The sequence below is a fragment of the Serinus canaria genome, chromosome 1A (genome assembly GCF_022539315.1).
Source record: "Serinus canaria isolate serCan28SL12 chromosome 1A, serCan2020, whole genome shotgun sequence".
NCBI lineage: Eukaryota > Metazoa > Chordata > Aves > Passeriformes > Fringillidae > Serinus > Serinus canaria.
In genome coordinates this window covers 62,636,358-62,657,076 of record NC_066314.1, presented here as the reverse complement: position 1 = coordinate 62,657,076, position 20,719 = coordinate 62,636,358, and the positions used below count along the sequence as shown (strand labels likewise).

The following is a 20,719-nucleotide window of genomic DNA, read 5'->3' as shown; positions in this document are numbered from 1 at the left end:
TGCATATTTATTTCACCAATTGACTTGCTTTGGTTTTATCTGCCTGTGGGTCAGCACAGTTTGCTTCAACATGAAAAATTGATCATTTCCACTGAGAGACTGCAGGGCAAAACTTCACAAGAGTTGACTGCTTGGTGCTCTCAGCTGGGAGGTGAGTGCTTAGCACTTCAGTAGCTCTGGACTCTGGTGTTTTCCAATCTGTTTTCAATTTCAAATTTTCAATTTCAAATTTTCAATTTGTTTGAAGCCAGAAATATGCTCTGCTCCCTTAGGCTCCTTCCCAAGCCACGTTTTTAAACACAATTTATGAATCAGGTGAATGTTCCCACTGGAACATCCTTTGCAGAGATCACTGGTGGGGATCATAGCTACACATTTTTCTGATTGTTTGTGAAGGCTTTGCTGCTCTCTCTGGTTAAGATGCAGGGTGAGACCTGTGCAGCAGGTGCTGTGCCCAGAGGAAGTGTTCCCAGCACTTACATCTGCAGCGTTTCCATAGCAGGTCCTGCCATCCCCCTCGTAGCCCTTTGGGCACACACACTCCCAGCCACCAGAAGAATCAAAGTGACAAGTTGCCTTTGAACCAGAAAGAGAGAGAATTTGTCAAATACTCGGGAGAGCACTCCAGCATGGATGGCCTGTGAAACCCCTTGGTAGGACTTGTTTATATATGAGCATAAGCTTACAAAGGAGCTTTGTACCACCTTCCATGGGTGTTCTCACCTTCCTGTAGGACACACTCCATCAGCCCAGGGCACTAACTCCCTCCCCATCCCACCATGCACTAAGTCTACAGGAATCTAAACCCTTGCTCCACCTTTTTGTTTCCTCCCTACACCTTTGAGGCCCTGTTCTTTCACCTGACTATGGCAGATCCATCCTCTGCTCCCCAGGGCTCCTCACCTCAGCTCTGTGCCCCACCTGAGGATGGAACTGCAGGGCACGTGCAGCTACTGAAAAAGCTGATAGATGCCTGGGTAGAGATTGACTTGGGTAAATATCCCAACAGGACAGTGGATCCAAGTTGTAATTGCTGGTAGAAAACCAGCATTTATTTATTCCAGGCTCGAGATAATCCTTCTGTACTGGCAGATTTGGGAGCAGACCTTGCAATCTGTCCTCAGCTCATGTACCATGCTGATGTGGTTCAAAGTTTTTGGTGCTTCTAGAACTGCTTGGAAAGTGCTTTCTCCAAAGGAAATTGCAGGCTTGAAATGGCAAATAAATTCTATGGTGTGCGCAGGAGGGGAGGTGTGATATGAATCTGAACACTTTGTTCAGGGAATGATTAATTACTCACCAGATGATGGCATTTTCCATTTTGTTCCAGGCACGAGTTTATGGGTGAGCATTCAATTCCATTCCCCTGAAATCCATCCTTACACTTACAGTCATTCTGTCATTTCAATAAAACACGGCAATTCATTAAAATGTTTAAAATAGTGTTCATATTCTAGACATGGTGAATTAGTTTCTCTGTGTTTCTGCAGCTTGGCATTGACTCCAGAGGAATGACTCTGACTAATATCTGCAGAAGACCTTCATACCTGACATCTACTAATGTACTTTTTAAAAATGTGTTTGCTGAAAGAGCGAGAGAAGGAGGGACTGGAATTTAGGGAGACCGTTTTGGATAGAGAGTACCATGTGGAAATAACATCAGGGCTGGGAGGGAGAGGAGGATTTGGGGAAGAAAAGAGGGTAGGGAACTCAAGCTCTGGCAGAGCAGAATGGCTGAGGACATGCAATGAAGGTGGATTGGCTGTGAGGACCTACCTGCCCTGGCCCGACGTATATGCAGGTGGCATTCTCGTGGCAGCCTGCCGTGCTGGGCAGCAGGCAGGGGTTGATGGCTGAGCAGTCCCTTCCATCACCTGTCCATCCTGCCTGGCAAACACACCTGTGCTCCTCTGGGCCTGTCTGAACACACTCAGCCTAGGGGGAGATGCAGAGGCAGCCACTCAGGACTCCTAGGGGACATCTGCCTTTAGCCATCAGGCTTGTCTGAGCTCTGCAGTGGGGTCTGGGGAAACAGCCTGGAACTCCAATGAAAACTGTGACTCTCATGTAGAAGTCTCTGGCCAAACCTTCCTCTTTGCTTGCCTTTCCGTGGGAAAAGCACGTACTTACGTTGACATTGCAGCCACCAGGGTTTAAAACAGCACAAGGATCAACTTTGCTGCAGCTGAAGCCATCTCCCTCATAGCCAGGTTTGCAAACACAGCTACAGAGACAAGAGGAGGAAGGAGGCGTTACACGTGACAGCTCTAAAGTGATTGTTTTCCCCTTCAACATGCTATTTATAGGCAGCTTAAAATTGGTAACCTTGGATGCAAGTAGCTCAAGTGTGTACATGATGGGTTGTTTTTTTTTTCCAAAATATTGACTGGGTGAATTGAGTCAAATCAGGGATCCATTCTCTGCATATGAGACAGGGAGTGGAACTGATTCTGAGCTGATGTTATCATTGCAAAGTTGAGCTAACAGCTATAAAATATTTATGGGCTGGCTATGCTCTCTCTCAGTTACACAGAAGATGGCTCTCTGCCTGAAATGTGTGTGAGACAATGAGCCCTCCTGTTTCCCTGGGTCCCTCCCCAGGATTACCCTAAATTGGAGGGAATTATTGAAGCACTCAGGTTCTGCAGCATCCCCCCTTGTGCTTGTCGTGACTCATTATGGATACACTGCAGCAAGAGGCAAACTTGCTGCAGGTGAGGGTGAGCTTGAGGCAAGTGCAGGGCAGCTGAAGCAGTTAACAGAGTTATGTGGCCAGTCCTGGCAGGACTGGGGAGCCTGTGCTGAAGTTTGTGGTGTGCAAAACTCACCTGACCTGACCAGAGTGAGATATCCATTCTCAAACTGAGAATTTTATTCTTTTCCAGCAAGGCTTAAACTCCTAAATCACTACGGGGTGGTTAGAGATAAGAGCTTCCTAAAACCTCTGTAGGTATTAGTAGGAAGGGAGGCTTCTAATCAAGGATCAGATCTGTATGCAACTATCAGTGTTAAATATACAAAGTACAGGGTATTGAGAACTTGTAATTATTACCTTGCAGCTCAAGGCTGATGTGGTGCATGGTTTTGCTTGTTTGCTGCAGTGCAGGATTGCAGTGGCTGCTGTGTGTGCACTGCTGCCAGGGACTGTTTTGGTCAGGCAAACAGGAAAGAGCTGCAGCACAGCTCTGAATATTAACAGGATGCAGGCTGCTGACTTACCTCACTGTGCCATCACTGAGCTGACAGTCTGCATGGGCATGGCAGAGCTGCAGGGAGGGCTCACAGGGAACAATCTCCTGCTCACAGAGCTTCCCTGTGTATCCAGCTCTGCAGGATCCAGGCAGGCAGGTCCCATCACTGTCTATTCTGTTATCACACTTCCCATTAATGCAGGGGCACTCTACCAGAAATAAACTGCAATGTGCACTTCCATAGTGGAAAAAGGCATTTCTACCCCCATTATGTATTTCTACCCCCATTATGTATTTCTACCCCCATTATGTATTTCTACCCCCATTATGTATTTCTACCCCCATTATGTATTTCTACCCCCATTATGTATTTCTACCCCCATTATTTACTTCTACCCCCATTATTTATTTCTACCCCCATTTCTTACAAATCAGTTCTTCCTTTTTTTTCCCAAGAATCTAAACTTTTGTATTTTTTTAACCTCACTCTGGTGGGGGACTTTTAATCATAGCCATGTCTTTTCAAGTGTGTTTTATGAGTAACTCTTTAAAACCTGTTGTATTTTTACACTGCTCTTATAGATGAATTTCAAAGTGCTTCAGAAAAGTAGGAGCAAAATTCTATGTCCTAGACTATTAAAGTTATTAATTGCATGACTTTTGCTGTGCTTTCAGTGACAGGGTAAGCCTTTAAACACTGAGCCCACAGACCCTCCAGGTTGCACAGAGCATCAGCCCAGACCTCCCGGCACATTGCTAGGACTGGGTGGGTTAGTGCTGCTGGAGGCACAGCAAGGTGCCCAAGGGACCCAGCAGGAAAGCTTTGTGCATTCCAAAACTTGGCAGTGACTAGTCAAGCAAACACTTATTGCTTTGGTGGGACTGGAGTTTAGGCACTATCACAATTCCTTATGGAATTTATGTCTTAGCTTTTGTCCGTGTACCTTTGAACCTTCATGAATGGCAAGCTATTTCATAACAACAAAGACTAAAAGTGGTTTTGTAGGTGAGGAATGTATGTATATTTGATGTTGTATCTGCTGTATACTCTCAAATGTATTATGGTTTGGTTCAGTAGAATTGAATCTGTCAGTGCAGAACTGTAAGCTATAAAACAGATCAGAAATTGTTAAGTAAGGGTAATTAAGTGGCCTAAACGCAACCTGTTTATAGATCGAGTTGTTCTAAGATTACAGATGTTTGTCATGGCAGGCAGAATCTGTTCTGTTGTGGGCAATAGCAGATGGGAACAGAATAGCAAAAATTTTCTTTTCAATTACTTGTGTGAGGGAGACAGAAATCAAAAGAACAATAAATTAGTATAAAACAAGATTTGACCCCTGCAAAACATCATTTAGAGTATTTACACAGACCCTGGCCTTATGATGTGTCCCTTTGAAATAGGAAATGAATACTCCAGGAATGTCTTGCTCATCTTCCACAGGGACTGTTTAGCAGCCAGTTAACTCCTGCCTGAACACCTCTAGGGTCCAAAAGACCCACTGGGCTTTTGCTCACACTCTTGTGCTGAGGCTGAAGAGCTGCACTCACCTTTGTCACACTGAGGTCCATATTTGCCAGGGTCTGAGCAGAACTGGCAGCTCAAGCCTTGAAATGCCTCAGAGCAAACACAAGTGCCATTTCCATCCAGGCCATCCATGCACTGTGATATGGAAGGGAAGTGATGGTTATGTATGAATTCAAACAAGTCTTTACCCAAGAAAAGAGACTACATGCCTGTCCATATTTTGTAACTCTGATAGACTCTCAGGAAGAACTCCAGCTTTGCTGAGACAGGTGTTTCAAAGAAAAACTTTCTTTATGCTTTTTCTTTGCTGCTATATATTTTATATTTCTTTGCAGTTTTTCTGTGACAATAATGAGCTGGGGGGTCATTACATTGTGATGTGCAAATTAAAAGCATGGGAATGGGTCACTCAGCCTTGCCTGTGTGCTGTGTGTTGGAACCCCAGAAATCTGCAATTTGGGCATCTGAGAGGTGACAGATCCCTTTCCCTCCTGGCTATAACTGAACCTGAAATCCACAGCCATCACTGGACACAGAGGAAGGGGGCAGCCCTTGTGGAGCCCAACACTCCTGTTGTGCAGAAATGCTCCAGGGGCTTTTTGGGACACAGCTCATCCTTCCCCCTCTGGAGTGCAGGGTGCTGCTGTGGATGCTCTGCTTACCTGCCCATTCCCTGAGCAGGGTTTGGAGAAACCTCCTGGGCATGGTCTGCAGTTAGGGCCAAAGAAGCCTTTGCAACACTTTGGGTCCTGCAAAAGAAAGGAAACATCCTGTTTTCCAATGCTTTAGGCAGAGGCAGTGCTTAAAGATCAAATCTTTGTTGTGTTTCAGCCCTCTGAGAAATGCCTGCATGGATAACAGTCTCTGAAAAGCCTTGTGTTGAACCAGAACCAGCTCTGCAATGTCCTGTTAAGAACCAGGAGAGGTGTTGACAGTTCACTAGGGGGATGCACAGACCACCAGATATTGCCCTTGTTCTCATCAGACTCAGTGTTAGCAATCCCCATCCTGTCCCCACTTATGAACATGCCAGTGGGTATCTGCCCATATTGTGTGCAGTCTCATATTTGCCAGTGGGAGTGCAGTGGAGTTAGGATGCAGTTTCCTTGGAATCTGAGATCAGGAACCTCAGGGAGATGCTGCTTTGATCATCCTCCCTCCCCTCTGCACCAGGGTGGGATTTGGTCACCATGCAGCTCTGAATGGCCTTTTCAGTTGTATGTTATTTGTGCAATGGCTTCTTGATCTGTTTGTTTATAAAGAGAAAGTGTATTAGAAAATACTGATTTGCATGTGGGATTTGAGAGAATCTCACTAGGAATTCCCACTAGGAATCAGCAAAAGGCTTACAAAGCTTACAGGTTTTAGACATATCTGTCTGTCACTAAGTGGTGCTCATGAAGTGCAGAAGCCTATTTAGGAGCCCCAGAAGGGTGTAAGGATCTCTCAGGGCTAATGACTTCTGCCAGAACTGGACTTCCCAAGCAGTAGCTGGGGTGTGGTTCTCCTGACTGTTCCCCACTCATTGTTATCCAGTATCATGGGAAGTCCTGGGACAGGAGGGCTGGGAGCAGGAGGGGATGAGTTGTCCTGTTCTTCGTGGGTGAAGCTGTAAGGGAAAATGAATACACTTGGGCTTGGAGCCTTATGTGAAAATTCCTGCAAGGCAGAGTGTGTGTGTGCTGTTGTCAATAACATATGACAGCTAATCTGGATTTTCCCTGCTATTTACCTCTGAGGTGTACACCAGCTCCTCTCAGCCTGGTGTTGAAGTGCATGGAAACTACATGGACATGTCCAAACATCTCTCAGCTCCAAAACGAAAGCTCTCCATGTACAAGAGAAAATTTTGGAAAGTTTTTGTATATATTTCACCTTAAGGAGCTGTAATTCTATAGCTTTGCTGTTATATTGCGGGCTCGAGCACAGCCAGTTTTTGAAAGGATGGGCATTAAATAATGCACCTCTGTTTTGAGAAAGGCTGGAACATGCACAAAAGAGAGGCATTAGTATTTCTAAGCTATGTAGTGTTCTGTGATACAGTCTTAATATCACAGCATCATTTACCTGGATAATTTAGAGAAAGCCCCTTGCTGGTATTTCATTTGAGAATTTTATCAAGTCATGTATTTTTCACTATATGAACTTTCTTTTGTTTCTGACCACTGACTTACAGGACTTCTATCAGTGGCTTTTTATAAAATGGGAATAACATTCCTGTGGTAGCTAGACTCGAATTTTGTATGAGGAGAAATATGCAGCTAAATTTGCATCTCTTAGATACAAAGCAGATGGGAGAGCTTCAATCCTTCCTGAACCTGTGTCTGCAGACTGTTACTTCAGGGAGGATGCTTAATCAAAAGGAAATTTGTAACAGATGTGAGGTCTATTTTAAACACACCCAGTTTATTAACTCTCAAAGCATTGTCATAGTGATTCTCATTCCTCACATCTCCCTTCTGCTGAAACAGGACCTGCTTCACCTGAGAAAAAAGAGCTCCTATGAAGGATACAGGGAATTTTGCAACAGCAAACAAAATAATGCTGGAATTGTCAGATGATTCAGTCATTGCCAAAAAGAGACGAAAGTACCATCTATATTTGAACTTTTTATGCATTCTCCTGTTTTCCTATGTGGTTCTTTTGCTCTCTATGTTGGCAGAGCAATAACCAAAATATGAGCATGCCTTCTCCCTGTGCCTTTTGTACAGCTGGTGAGTCTGCTGGGAAATGTCTCAGGATGGTCTTGGGATGGGCTGCACATCCTGGGGGCAGGGAGGCAGTGCATGCTGTAAACAGCCTGCACACACACCCTGGATGGAAACAAGAGAGACAGGGCTCTGAAAAGTGTTATACCACCTGCTGAGATGCATACCTTTGGATGGCATAGCCTGTAAATTTTAAGTGCCTCTGTTTTATGACTTCTAAGTGTTCCAGCATGAATCTGGAACCAAAGCACAGCACCAGGGCTGTGTCTGCTGGCTCTGATTTTTGAAGAATTGTTGTTCATTTCCACCTTCTCCTTTCTTTCCCCATTTTTCTTTCCCTCACTCCCTTCTTTTTAATGAACATGAAGCTTCCTCAACAGAAGAAAACAAGGACATGAATGCACTGGTGTCCTAGACCCAGCATAATGAGTTAACTAATATTGTCAGAGTCTAATGCAGTCTACACATGTAAGTTCTATGAGAAAATTTTATTTTTTCCTGGAAAAACACAGATTAATCGAGTCTAGAATGCAAGCACTGTGAACAGAAATTTTTCTTTTGTATAGGTGGCAAAGAGAAAAATATTCTTTGTTTCCACATGGTAGATCCAGTGGTACATAGATATTTTTTGTCTTTACCCTTTGGTTGCTTTTCCTGACTAGCTAATTCATCACCATGTAGTGGTGACAGAGTCTGGCAGTTACATAACTGAGGAGATATAAACTCCATTGGCAGATTTAAAGGTGAATTCTCTACAAGCTCTACATGCAATAACCTCAGAGAAGCTGAACCTTTCAGAGTGTGGATATGGGGTTTGTCAAAGCTATTGCCCTTGTGACTGTCAATGCCTTGTTTTTCAATCAAGTTAGCATAAATCCTAGAGCAGCATCCATTGTGTTATGTGACTGTTTTGTAGCCATTGAACAGGAGACCATAAACCTGAATTATGGCACTTCTCCCACAGATTTATCACTGGGGCTGTGGGGGAAGAATCAGGTACTGGTTTGGATTTAGTAATCCCTCATGTTGTACAGGACTTAAAGAAATAAATGATCAGAATTACAAAAGCATTTGTGCAGCAAATAGCTGAGGTACCAATACCACTACTGTGTTTTAAAGATCTGTGGCTCAGATATATGTATAAATATATTTTGGCAAATATATTTTGATATTATAAAAGTTCTTTTACAAGCTGCACAGTCTTGTCTGAGGCTGACATAGGGTCTTGCCTTTGTGCTTCTGAAAATTCCTGTAAGTGCGCCTTTACCCCTTTGGAACCTAAAACTCTGGCTGATTGCTGTGGGCATTGTTTCCCTCTGATGTTGCTGTCCTTGATGCTCAGTGCCACTTGGTGCCACCTACTCAGTCCCTTTGTCCCTATGGAATAGTCCCAGCCATGAGTACCTGCTCCCTCCTCTTCCTCCTCTTCCTGAGGGTGGGAATCTGGTCTCTCTCTTCTGGCATGCCCCAGCAGAGGACAGAGAAAAGTGCCCACACCTCCAGGCAAGGTCAGATCTGCCTGTTCTCAGTGGCACATTGATACTCTGCCTCCACACTGCAGTCATTGGAGCACAGAGATCTCCCATCAAATCTGCCACTGGGGTGATGATCTCTGGGGGAAGGTGGAGCTGGGGTCAGCTGCTCCTCCAGTGCTCTGAGCACTTGTCAGAGATCATCCAAACTGGCTGTGGTCCACACATCAGGCAGCACTGAGGACCTGTTGTCCCCTCTGTGCTCTTTGTGACATTAAGAACAAACCCTTCCTGTCCTTCAGGTAGGCTCAGGTGTAGCTTTCAGCATTTGGGAATGGTTACATGGATAAGCATGCATTAGCCCAAAGGTTTCATCTTTAGGGATGCAAAGTTCTTGTAAGTGTGTAGATCTACCAGTTCCTACAAGGTCTTTTAACTCTTTAAAGTCAAGTAGGGTTTATTAGGTGCTGTAGAAAACTCCTGCTTTCTGAGAGTGATGGGAATGCTTGGTGCAGAGTAAAAGTTGCAAAAGCCATTGCTCCTTTGTGTTTTCCTGGCTAGCACTGCTCTGCTTAAATCTTGGAATATATAACTACATTTTTAATTATGCATGAAGCTTTCAAGGCTGACAGAAGTTTCTAACTTAAATTTGGGGGGTAATTTTTGTGACCAACAGCTTTTGTTTTGTCTTGAGATAATTTTTTGTCTATGGCTTTAGGATAGATTGATGTTGGACATAATTTTTAGGTAGGTTTTTGGTAAGGAATTCAGATCAGTGGAGTGTTTTGGGTGGGGATTGCTTTTTCCATCAGAGATTGCTGCTTGGAGCTCTGCCTGGTTTATGATTCTATTGCACATACAGCACTTTGTAGTTACTGCCAGAGGTAACAGATCTTTACTGCCAGTGTTTTACATCAGGATCAGAGACTATTACATTTTGATGCTGTCCAGCTCTGCTGGGAGCCCCTTTGCAGGCTGTGGCTCTGGACTGTTGTAAGCTAAGACATTAAATGTTTTCCTTTGGTACCGGAACTGTCACTGGCCCAGATGTGGGCTTGGACACGGTCCAGCTGCAGCTCACTGGGGCTGTGCTTATTCCAAGGCAAAGTTTGGGCTGACATTCAGCCCTCTTACCAGAAATAGCATCTGCATGTTACCAAGTACAGGCCTGTACTGTGTCACCTAAGTGAGCCAGGTTTGTCAGCATTCACCCTTTTAAATGGGAGAAGTTTTGTTTCTGGAGGAAAGCAGAGCTAGGGGAAATTGTGGCTGCTGAAAATGACATATTGCTAATATATAAATATAAAAATATTATGCTAATATTTTAACTTGCTGTTTCCTTTCCCTGCATATTTAGTAGAAATTAAAATATTGGTCTGGAGTAGTTTCCCTGAGAAACAAGGAGTAGTTTTCCCTGAGAACATGGCACTTGTAAACTCCCATGTACTTGTATGCACAGATGGGGTTAAGGAACTGGAGGAAAGAGTTGGACTGGAGAGACAAAGGGTATTTCAAAGGGTTAATGAAGCAGCTAGATTTTTTAAGCTGGTAGAGGATGTGTTCATATGAGCTCCCTGTTTGCAGTATTGCTAGGCTGGTGGCCATTGATTTATTTATTTATTTCCAAATATACCTCTTTCAAATGGATGATATCAGAGCAAGTAAAGTGAAGAGGAAGCTGGAATGCCTTCTTTGGAAGAGTTGGAGACAGATTCATTGTGATTCTCTTACCTTTGTGACCTGACTTGTGTCCTCACACCAATGTGGTAGGATTGGAACAATTGTGGGTGGGATGAGAACACCCTCAAGGATATAAATGCGACCATTTTTTGCAACAATATCTGCTTCTTCCATTTTTTCTCCACTCACCAAGACTTGTCCCTATGAAACAATAAGTTATTATTAATAATAAAGTGTCTTTAGTTCCTCAGTTTCTGATGATTTAATTTTAAATGTTTAAAATTACTTTCTAGTCATACTTCTTTTGAATTTGCTATCTAATTTTTATTTTTTATTTATTTTTTTTGCTTGTTTATGCAAGAAGCTCACATATATTGTGTGTTTTCTTGCATATTGGTCTTCAGCAGAGGTATCTATAGTTTTCCTCTGAATCTGCCCTGACAGCCTGTGTAACTGGGGAATAAGAGACTGGCCAAAATGGGAAAACTACTGATGACTTCAGGCACTGATTTCAGTGGGTTTAAACATGCCTTGGTGTTCCCTCTGTCAGAAGAGGGGGAAAGTGAGAGGGAGTCTGGGATCTATCCAAATTCACAGAAGAGATGAAAAAAAAAGTATTTTTTTCTGCATTTACTCCTGAAGCTGCTCAGCCCTTACAAGAATTTTTATAGGTGCATCTCTGCTCCAGAAGAGAAGGAAGCTAACCTAACAGATCAGCTTGGTTTTGCACAAGTGCTGATCAATTAACACTTTTAAAACTGTGTTCACTAGGTACATCAGGATCAGAGGCTATAATATTACAGAGAGAAAAAGAATATTTTTGTGTGCACTGATAAGTGTTTAAAAATACTAAAATATGTAACAGAAGAATTTTAAATATTTCAAATAGATTATTTTTTTAAATAAGGCAGAACATCAAGGAGAATCATTCCTGGACTGTGGATAAGCATAAGGACCTCTGTAGGCTGTTCCTGTATACCAATCATTTGCTCTGCATCCTTTCTAATATTAATGTTAACAGTAGGTGGGAATGAGAAGTTGAAAATTCCTGCCTCACCATAGCAAGAAATTCCTCTGCTAATGCCTCCCCTATCCCTTTTTATTGCCCCTGCTTGCAAAGTTGCCCTGGTGAGAGCGAGCTGCTCCCAGGGGAGGGCTGTGACTTACAGTGCTGGTTCTGTTAAAGTGAATGAACTGCTTTGCCATGGTCCTGATGTGCTCTATGGAGACAAGGCTGGCAATCTCTAGCTGAAATGAATATAAATGGGTTGAGACAAGTGTAATATCATTACTCTTTTCAAATCCAGAACAGATTTTGTAATAAAGACTTTCTTTGGGGTGAGAAAATTATTATCAATGTGACAATTATTACCAATTGACAAACCAGCTTGTGTAACAAAGTGAGTGCCATTAAATCATGAGTGAGCTTGCTGGCTCCTGCAGGCGAGGACCTTATTGCTCAAGTAAATATTAATTTTTCTTCCAATTACAACAGTCTAATTAAAGTTAATACTTTTCTCTAAAAATAGCCCTAGTTTGCATCCATAGACCATTGTGGTGGTGCTGGTACCACCACAAAAGAATAATAACTTTATTGCTCAAAAGAATATTAATTTTTCTTCCAATTATAATAATCAGTCTAATTAAAGTTAATACTTTTCTCTAAAAATAGCCCTGTTTGAATCCACAGGCCATTGTGGTGGTGCTGGTACCATGAAGGTACACGTGGTTCTCATGTCCCCTCTGTTCCCACTCTCTGTGCTGGGAGTGACCACAGATTACAGATTACACAAACTGAGCCTTTCACTAAGGATACAGGCACTTCTTTCCTTCCTTCCCCACAACAGAGACTGGGGTGGGGGTGAACATCCCCCCAGGAAAAACAGGGGGCTTGCTTAGAGGATGGAAAAACCATCTCTTTCTGAAAAACAGAAGACTGATTTTATCAGAGTAGGCTCAGAGGTAGCTCTGTTTCAAGGGCAGAAAGTCCTTTTCCATGCCTGCAGCCCTGACAATACCCCTGCCAGTGGCTCTTGTCCCTGCACCCTGGGCTGGCAAAGCAGCTGTGCTCACCTCAGTGTTGGAGACAATGTGATACCGGACCAGCTCCAGCAGCTTCCAGGAACCCTGCCAGGGCACAACAGAGGCTCTTTTAGCCCAAAATGAGCCTCAGAAACCCAGTCTGGCTTGTTGAGTGGACATGGGCATGAGAACAGCATCACTGGCTGGTGCACCAGAAACCTCTGGGTCAGTGGTGGTGTTCAGCTCGTGGCAGGCATTCCATGCCCTCATCCCTACACCACATTTTATTTTGACATGGGCCTTCAATGGCATGGATCTGTTTTGGGACAGGCAGGAGGTGTCCAGGGGACAGGGTACCAATATCCACCTCCTGGGACCCCACCAGCAGTGACTCCCATCCACCCTGGTGGCAGCTGCTTCCCTTGACTGTTCCCACCAAGGGGGGTGCATTCCAGGAGAGGTTTGGGGGCTGTGCCTTGTGTCTGTCCAGGCTGTGATGTCTGGGCAAAAGCAGAGGACTGGGGGCCTGGTGGGGAGGAACATCATCCCCATATGTGATGGGAGACTCCAGATCCTCTTCCTCTCTAGGAGTTTTGATCTTTAATTGTTAGAGATGGCTTTCAGCCTTGATCATAGGAGCTAATTGAGATGAACATTGGAGAATGCCTGTATGAATCTCCTACCCACCTGCTGTCTGAGAAGGATTTGCCTTATGGAAAGACTGTACCTCTGCAGAAAGCAGGTAATCCAGAACCTCAGCTTTCATATTACTCAGAGCCTCATTACTTGGAACAAAGACTGTGTAAGCCTGGTTGTCCTGCTGCAAATCCATTCCTAGGCCAGTTTTCTGTTTTGGTTTAAAGATAAAAGTGAAATTACATTTTAATGTTGAAGAACATCTGAGAGTAGCCTTATGTAACTGCTTTAATGGATCCTTACCTCTAGCAAAGATGTAAATTGGCTGTATCTTCCATTAGCCTGAAGTAATGACATTATAGTTTTCTGAAATAGGATAAAAGTAAGATTTGTTTTAGTTGGGGATATGAAATAAGTGCCAGTTCTTATGAGACATTACTTGACTTATCGTGTGAGTCTCCATTGTTACAGATTGAATAAATCTGATTTCGGGGGCTGGTGGTGCTTGGAAATTACTGAGATGGCAGCACCTTTTTCCTGCTGCCATGCTGGTTTATAGTTAGATTTTTTCATTTTCCTGAAATACTGGGTGGTCACAGGAAACACGGCTGAGTGTGTATGGGGAAAGGGTTTTTATCTCTTCATCCCAAATAAAAAACAGGTAGAGGAGTAAAATACTTGAAAAATGCAACATAAGAGAAAGAAGAGGACTTTTAAGAAAGCATGATAAGCTGGGCACCAAAACCTTAAAGCATTTAAAATCTTTTTTTTTTTTAATATTAGCCTTTTGGGGGAGGAATTGAAACTCTGAATACAAGTCTTGTCTGGTATCTTTTAGTGTGTGATTCTGGCATTCAGTGAAAGTCACTGATCATCACTGCTAATTTTCCAAGGAACCAATCAGATGCAGTGAGAACATCCAAACCCTCCATGGTCCAGCTTGGCAGAAGGGTGAATGTCTGTTTTCTGTGGAAACTGTGCCATTACCTTTCACTTTGAATATTGCTTCTCTGGGCTGATGTGCAATGGCTCAGTAGAGTTTGTTTAGCTTCTGTCAGTCACCCTCCTTCACATTCACCTCATGTGAAGCTGTTTTAAGAGGAGGTTTGACATTTCATTTCTGTAACTCATGGCTCACCTCTTTGCTGCTCTCAAATGTTGGCTCCACGTTGTCCATGGCTCTGTCAATAATGTGCAAAATTCCATTGGAAGCAACAATATCTCCCTGCAAAATTTTTCCTTTCCCCCTTCCTCCTTGGATTCTAATCCTTAATTGATTATCCTGAAAGAAACCAGGCAATGGATAGTGAATTCTTTATTATGAAATGGCAGCAGAGAGTGTACACAGGTGGAATGTACTCTAAGCCCCCTTCTTGTTGCCAACACCTAAACAATTTCAATCTGGGGAGGCTAAAGATTGCTTCCAATGCTTATCAAGGAAATGGAAAAAAATCCCTTTGGATCAGGACCATGTTCTTTTGCTTCAGGACAGTAAAATTCAGAAGAGAAACAGAGACAGGCCCTGAGGGGAATTCTGTGTACCTGACAGTGTTGTGGTGACTGCTAGTAATAAAAATCTGCCAGGAAATGATTGAAAATGTTGCTGTGCTGGAAAGGTCCACTCCTATAATCATTTCCTAATATTTGATGTATATATAAAACAACCAAATGTTGCTGATTCTGCACTGTACTGAAGCTCAGGAAACAAACAGGGCTCAGACAGCAAGGATATTTTCCTGTTACAAATGGAGGGTGTACTCACTGAACACACAAAATAGATATCTCTGCTCAGGTGCCACTGCTCTACTGCAAAACATAAGAAGTACTTGATTCCAGCCTCCACATAGTCCCAGTACATCAAGAGACACATAATGGAACAAGAATAATAATTCCAGATTATAAAATCTAGTGTATCATCCACAGAGAACAAGTTTTGGGTTTTTTTTTTAACTGGGACCAGACTGCCCAGGTGATTACTGACATTGGGTAATCTGGGCTAATGCTGAATTCTGCTCTACATTTCCCAGGGTTAATTGCCCTGTGCTCTCTCTCTGCTGGGACTTCCATCTGCTGCTCACTGGGAGGTGGGATCTGGCAGCTCAGCCAGTGCCTGCTCCATGGGAGCAGTGCTCACAGGTTTCCAGCATAAACTCTGTGGTTTTTTTCTCCCCCTGCCACCTCTTACTGCACCTGGGCTCTCTTAACACCCCTCCCCTGCCCTCCCCCCAGCTCTGTTGGACATACCTGCAGATTCAAGGTAACATCATTTTAGCAAACATTTTAGACCAGTCTGTGTCAGTCTGCCCAGTCACTCGGTGCTGATACATGACTAAAGGTAACTTTTTTATTTTTTTCTAGTTTTAGTGGGAGCTTTGATGCCAGGAGGTTTCAAGTTTGGCTTGAACTCCTTGTAGTACATGGCCATGGCTGTGGTTTTTCCCAACCTAAGAGTTATCTTCACCCTGATATCTCCCTGCAGAAAGAGCTTTCCTGCTCCTCATGGAGGGAACAGGGAGCACTGTCCTTGCTGTGGGAGGCTGAAAGGCCACTTACCTTTTCTCCCTTTGACATCTCTCCTGACTTGCCAGTCAAAGTATATATTACATTAGCACTATTCAAGCTACTGGTGTTCAGCTGACCTGCAATAATATGGAGTTTAATGAAGTACTGGGCTTTCTGTTTATTTTTCAGAAGATCCTTTACCTAGAAAAGCAGAGGAACAGAGATTTATTTCAATGCAGGCTTTATCTAAAAATAAAATCATGGTGAATACTTTTTTTGCTCTATTCAGTTGTAACATTCTGAAATTCATATTTTACCCTGAAGTGAGGTGATGGAGTCTGTAAAAAGTGGAGACCTCTCTTGGTTTTGGTTCAGCTCACATTCTACCCTTATGTCCCTGCATGAGCAGCAGGTGCCTCCAGAATTGTCCTGATGTCAGTGGAAGGTGTTATTAGGTGTCAGTCTCTTTTGTGTTTTTTTCACTAAAGCCATTATTTTTATGCCCCTTATGTAAAAGGTGACCTGCAGGCCTTGCTGCTGACAATTCAGATCTCTGTTCAACCCCTGGCTCAACTGAGTGAAAAGACTTTAGCATAGTCATGTAAAACCATCCAAAACTTAGCTTGGGGTGTGACAGTCTTCCACCTTAACTCCCAAAATTATTTTGTTTTTCTTTAAAGTGGGAAAAAATGCAGGCTGTGGCCCTAGATTTAAATGGGACTGGAAGTGTACTAGAGCAAATTATTTGTATCTGCTGAATCACAACACTTACAGCACAGATGAGATTTCTGCAGAAGCCAAATCCCCCAAATGTGAAACCTTTTCTCTTGTGTACTTACATTTGTGCCTTTGAGTCCCTTGTTTGTTGGTACAAGCACGGTAAATGGTCCCAGAGTGCTCAGCTGCCATTCATAGGTATTTTCTTATGAGAAGAGGGAATAAAAAAAAGTTTAAATGCCTATTGAAAACCTCATTTGCCAAAGGGACTGTGCAAAGCTGTGAAGGGAGAATAAGCAATAGAATCTGATTATTAAATATTAATTTAAGGTTCAAAAGTACAAGCCATTAAAAGATGAGAGACAGATGGGATGTGAAATCCAGGTGCTGCTCCATATTTGACACAAAATGAGGCAAAAATTCAGGATGCTTCTGGCAGCCTGGATTCTGTGGCATGCAGGCCAGAGCAAGGACACAAAACCAGCAGCTTCTTTGGGGATGTGTCCTTACAGGAAGACAGACAGCCTTCTGATTTAAATCAATTCAGTCTCTATGGGGTGAGAAACATGCAGCTGATAACCTGCTGGTCCTGCAAATGTCAGTTAATCAAAACTGATGCACTGAAAGTCAATTAGAATTCATTTACTACCCAAAGGCTGTTTCTGTATCCAAGACAGAAGCATGAGAGACCACTGGTTCTGCAGCTGAAGGCATTAAATATTTCTGATGTTCAGCTCTTTTTCTAGAGGTATAAAAATCAAAACTGAAAAAAATCTTTGCAGTTGTTACAGGTGTATTGTACAGAGAATATATCTCAAAATTCATGTGCTGTCCTACGAAGCATCTATAAATTCTTAGCTTTTGAAAGACATCAGTGTGGAGTGAACATATTTTAAGTTAACCTGGTTAGTGGTTATTGTGTCTTTGTAGCTTCTGGCAGGTAGATTATATGGCACATTTACATCCAAAACTTAACCAAAGCACATGAAATTTGAGTTGAGGTTGACTCAGCATGCTGGGCACTTTTCAGACACGTGAGGAGCAATGCACAGAGAAACTGCAACTGAGCTCTCACTGCTGAGGCAATGGATAGTGATCCTCAGCACTGAGGATGGCAGGCTCTGCCAGGTTTTGACCTTGGCCAGCTATGGGGGATTCTTATTTCTTCTGTTCAGGAATCCATGGTCTTTATTTTAATTGCTGGGCTCTTTGGGACTGAGCAAATTATATTAAAGAGGAGTTTTTCTCCCACATTTACAAGTTTAAGTCAAAGATCCAGCTCAATTCTAGCAGTGTTTGTTCATTCCTCAAATTTTTGGCCATAGAGAAGATGGTGAAGGCTGTTAGGTTGCTCAGTTCACCAGGTAACTGAGAATGCCAGTGTTTTTGATGGGCTAGTGTGTGTCATTCTAGGCCAAATCTCATTTGTCCAAAACAGTGGGGGCAGGGAGAAGAAGTGGGGCAACCCCACTTGTTACACTGTGGGGCAAAATCCCCTGGTGGTGTTAAATGATGTGTGAGTGGTTGTGGAACATGTTTGGCACTTCTGCAATATTCCTGCAGTCTGCATTCATGGTGTGAGGAGCAGAGCAGCCTCAGGTGGGCTGAGGGGCTTTGCAGTGGGCAGCATGTGAGCTGGCATGTGGGGGGCACTTCCCTGTCGCAGGGGCTGTGGGTGGCAGACAGGGCAGGATCAGCCCCCTGGGCTCTGCTTGTGCTCAGTTAACCCACTGAACCTCCACAGCCTCCCAAAAATATCCCTTCTTCATCAAACCAGGCCACTCACCCATGAGCAGGAGGCTGGATGTCAGCTTGCCCTGCCACTGTCCTCCCACTTGTGCGTTCAGCTCCCGGAGGCGCTCCACGATGTTCCCGTGGCACACGAACCCGTTCCCCACAGAGCCCCCCTGGCACGTGCACCTGGGGAGGGATTGGCATTTCAGATGGGCCTCTCAACAAACTGGCACCAGGTGTTACCTGCAGCTCCTCTGAAGGCATTTCCAGGAAACACTGGTGCAGTGTAGATGATTCTCTGCTTCTGCACGCTGTGAAGTGTGTCAGTGTGTGGGGCAGCCTGGTGGCTGCTTGCCCCAGATGGTGGCCTCTTGTTAGGTGGGCCAGGAGACAGCATGTCTGTCTTGCAGGACCTTTGAGTAGAGGCAGCAGTGTCTGTCTGGCAGGACCTTTGAATAGAGGCTTTAAATGTGCAGCCTCTGGTCCCAAAAGTGTTGTGGCTGCTGGAACCCGGGAATCTACTGAACCTACCTGGGGGGGGATAGAATGTAAGGAAATAGTGCAGAAGGCAATCTCACCCCTGAGGAGTTGCAGCTGTACTGATCACAAAGATTAGGAACAGGCCTGCCCTTAACAAGCCACAGCTGTGTCCAGTGAGGATGAATGCTATAAAAGTGGGTTAGCTGGGTGAGGAGAGAGCTGGAGTTTGTTGGCTGTGCTGTGAAGAAGGAGTCAGTGCTGCGAGGAGCTGCCCATGAGAAATCACCAAGAAGGTATGGAACCTTTGTAATAAGATGAGAACACCTACCCTGTTTGTGGGTGAGGAGAGAGGACAGCATAAATGTGTCAGTGTGACTCTTGCAGTAGGGAGTCTGTTTTGTAAAGAGCTCACTCAGGACATGGGATTTGGCAGGTTTAATGGTAGTTAAGGGAGGTGATAGTGTAGCCACGTTTCTCTTCAAAGGCAAAAACAAGACACAATTCTTCTTAAGAATTATTCTGAGATTCATATTCTCTGAACCTCAGAGAAAGGAAAAACAATTCTTATCTCATTTACTGTGCCAGTGTTTGTGCAAAAGGAGAATGCAATATGGAGATTGTTTACCCAAAGTGATGGTGTTTTGTTTCCTTGGCCTGTCAGGGCTAAGTGTGTGTGTGTGTGTTGGGACTGTGGGCTGACAGTCATGAGATTCAGTGCTGTTGTGTGCAGAGTTGAGTGCTTGGCAGATTCAGTTTAGATGTAATGTAATATAGTATAATAAAGTAATTAATTAGCCTTCTGATAAGATGGATGCATCATTCTCTCCCCCTTGTCAGGGGCAAAAGTATCCACTATAAGATAGCAGCTCATCAGTCCTTGGAAGAGCTGCATTGGTTTTGTAGAAAAAGGTTTTTTTCTTTTCAACAAAGCAAATTGGTGGTTTGTTACTCTGCCCTTTACATAATGCCACCATTTTGAGCATTAATACTTTTTTTTTTTTTTTTTTTTTTTGCTGCAGCACAAAAACTTGTGCTTTTTTAGATGTATGTGTTGCTGTCTCTCTTCTGGAAGTAGCATCTCATTTGTAAGACAGACAGACACCCTGTCTGTCTCCTGGGGACTCCAGCCTGTGGGGGTGCCAGTGGGCTCTGCCTGACCCAGTACTCTGGGTGTCTAAAGCAGACTCAGGTCACAGAGCCCATGAGATGGACAGACAGACACTGGATTAATAGTATCCTTCCCAATTAAGTCTGCAGCATGTTCAACATTTATATAAGCCCTAACCCCAATGGTTCATCTCTCTGGATATTTTTTTCCTAATGGCATTGCTGGGGAAGGAACATAATGTCAGCAAAAGATGCCTTTTCTATAATTACTCATTTGCATGTGCTGATTGTTAAAAACACACCCCTGCCACCAACACCCCACAGCAGTACCAGCCTGATGCCAGACCCTCTCCTTTTTCCCATCTATGGTCTCTGCTGCAGCTGTTTCTCTAATGGGAGCAATGCTATTGGAAAGTCCCCACAAGTCCCTGCAGAGCTGCATAGAGGCTCAGAGGAGTGTTGAGATTTTGGCCAAAAGTCTCAAGCTTTGACTCTGATCCTGGGTAAAAATGGCAATCTGAAAGCAACCTAAATTTTTAGGATGCTATTCTGAGTGTGAATCCACTTCTTTCTAAGGGGATCTCTTGAGCAGAGAGAGCATGACTGTGGAGCCTGGATGAAGGGTTTACAGCTGGGAGAGAGGAGCAGCTGCTCCTTGGGAGCAGATCCATTTTTTCTGGTGGGGCAAAAATTGCTGAATTGCTGTAGGTAGCTCCCTTCCACTTCTGAACAGAGAAGAAAACTGAGGCTTCAAATGAGCTGAGAAATAGCAAAGTAGAAAAAAGGAGCTCCTCTTGAAATATGGCACAAATCAGATCCAGGTTTCAAAATAAAGCTCTCCTCTCTTTTTCATCCAATGTTCATAAAGAAGTAGGTGTTTAAACATAATAACTTTTTTGGCAATCATTTCTGGGGGCACAGTGAACTGCAGAAAAGCCTGCA

At 43.7% G+C, this 20,719-nt stretch overlaps 1 protein-coding gene across 1 annotated transcript in view; it reads right to left on the bottom strand.

Moving 5' to 3' along the window:
- Positions 1-20,719, bottom strand: part of STAB2 (stabilin 2) — an 81,203-nt gene that overhangs the window by 43,729 nt on the left and 16,755 nt on the right. Inside the window, exons 10-25 of the mRNA XM_018918733.3 lie at positions 18,243-18,376; positions 16,579-16,661; positions 15,791-15,940; positions 14,376-14,519; positions 13,541-13,603; positions 13,329-13,448; positions 12,653-12,706; positions 11,747-11,827; positions 10,631-10,780; positions 5,382-5,468; positions 4,743-4,854; positions 3,220-3,400; positions 2,131-2,224; positions 1,777-1,935; positions 1,301-1,396; positions 481-576 (exon numbers count right to left, since the gene is read on the bottom strand). Of these exons, the coding sequence (XP_018774278.3) occupies positions 481-576; positions 1,301-1,396; positions 1,777-1,935; positions 2,131-2,224; positions 3,220-3,400; positions 4,743-4,854; positions 5,382-5,468; positions 10,631-10,780; positions 11,747-11,827; positions 12,653-12,706; positions 13,329-13,448; positions 13,541-13,603; positions 14,376-14,519; positions 15,791-15,940; positions 16,579-16,661; positions 18,243-18,376 (1,804 nt within the window). The remainder of the gene's footprint in view (positions 1-480; positions 577-1,300; positions 1,397-1,776; positions 1,936-2,130; positions 2,225-3,219; positions 3,401-4,742; positions 4,855-5,381; positions 5,469-10,630; positions 10,781-11,746; positions 11,828-12,652; positions 12,707-13,328; positions 13,449-13,540; positions 13,604-14,375; positions 14,520-15,790; positions 15,941-16,578; positions 16,662-18,242; positions 18,377-20,719) is intronic.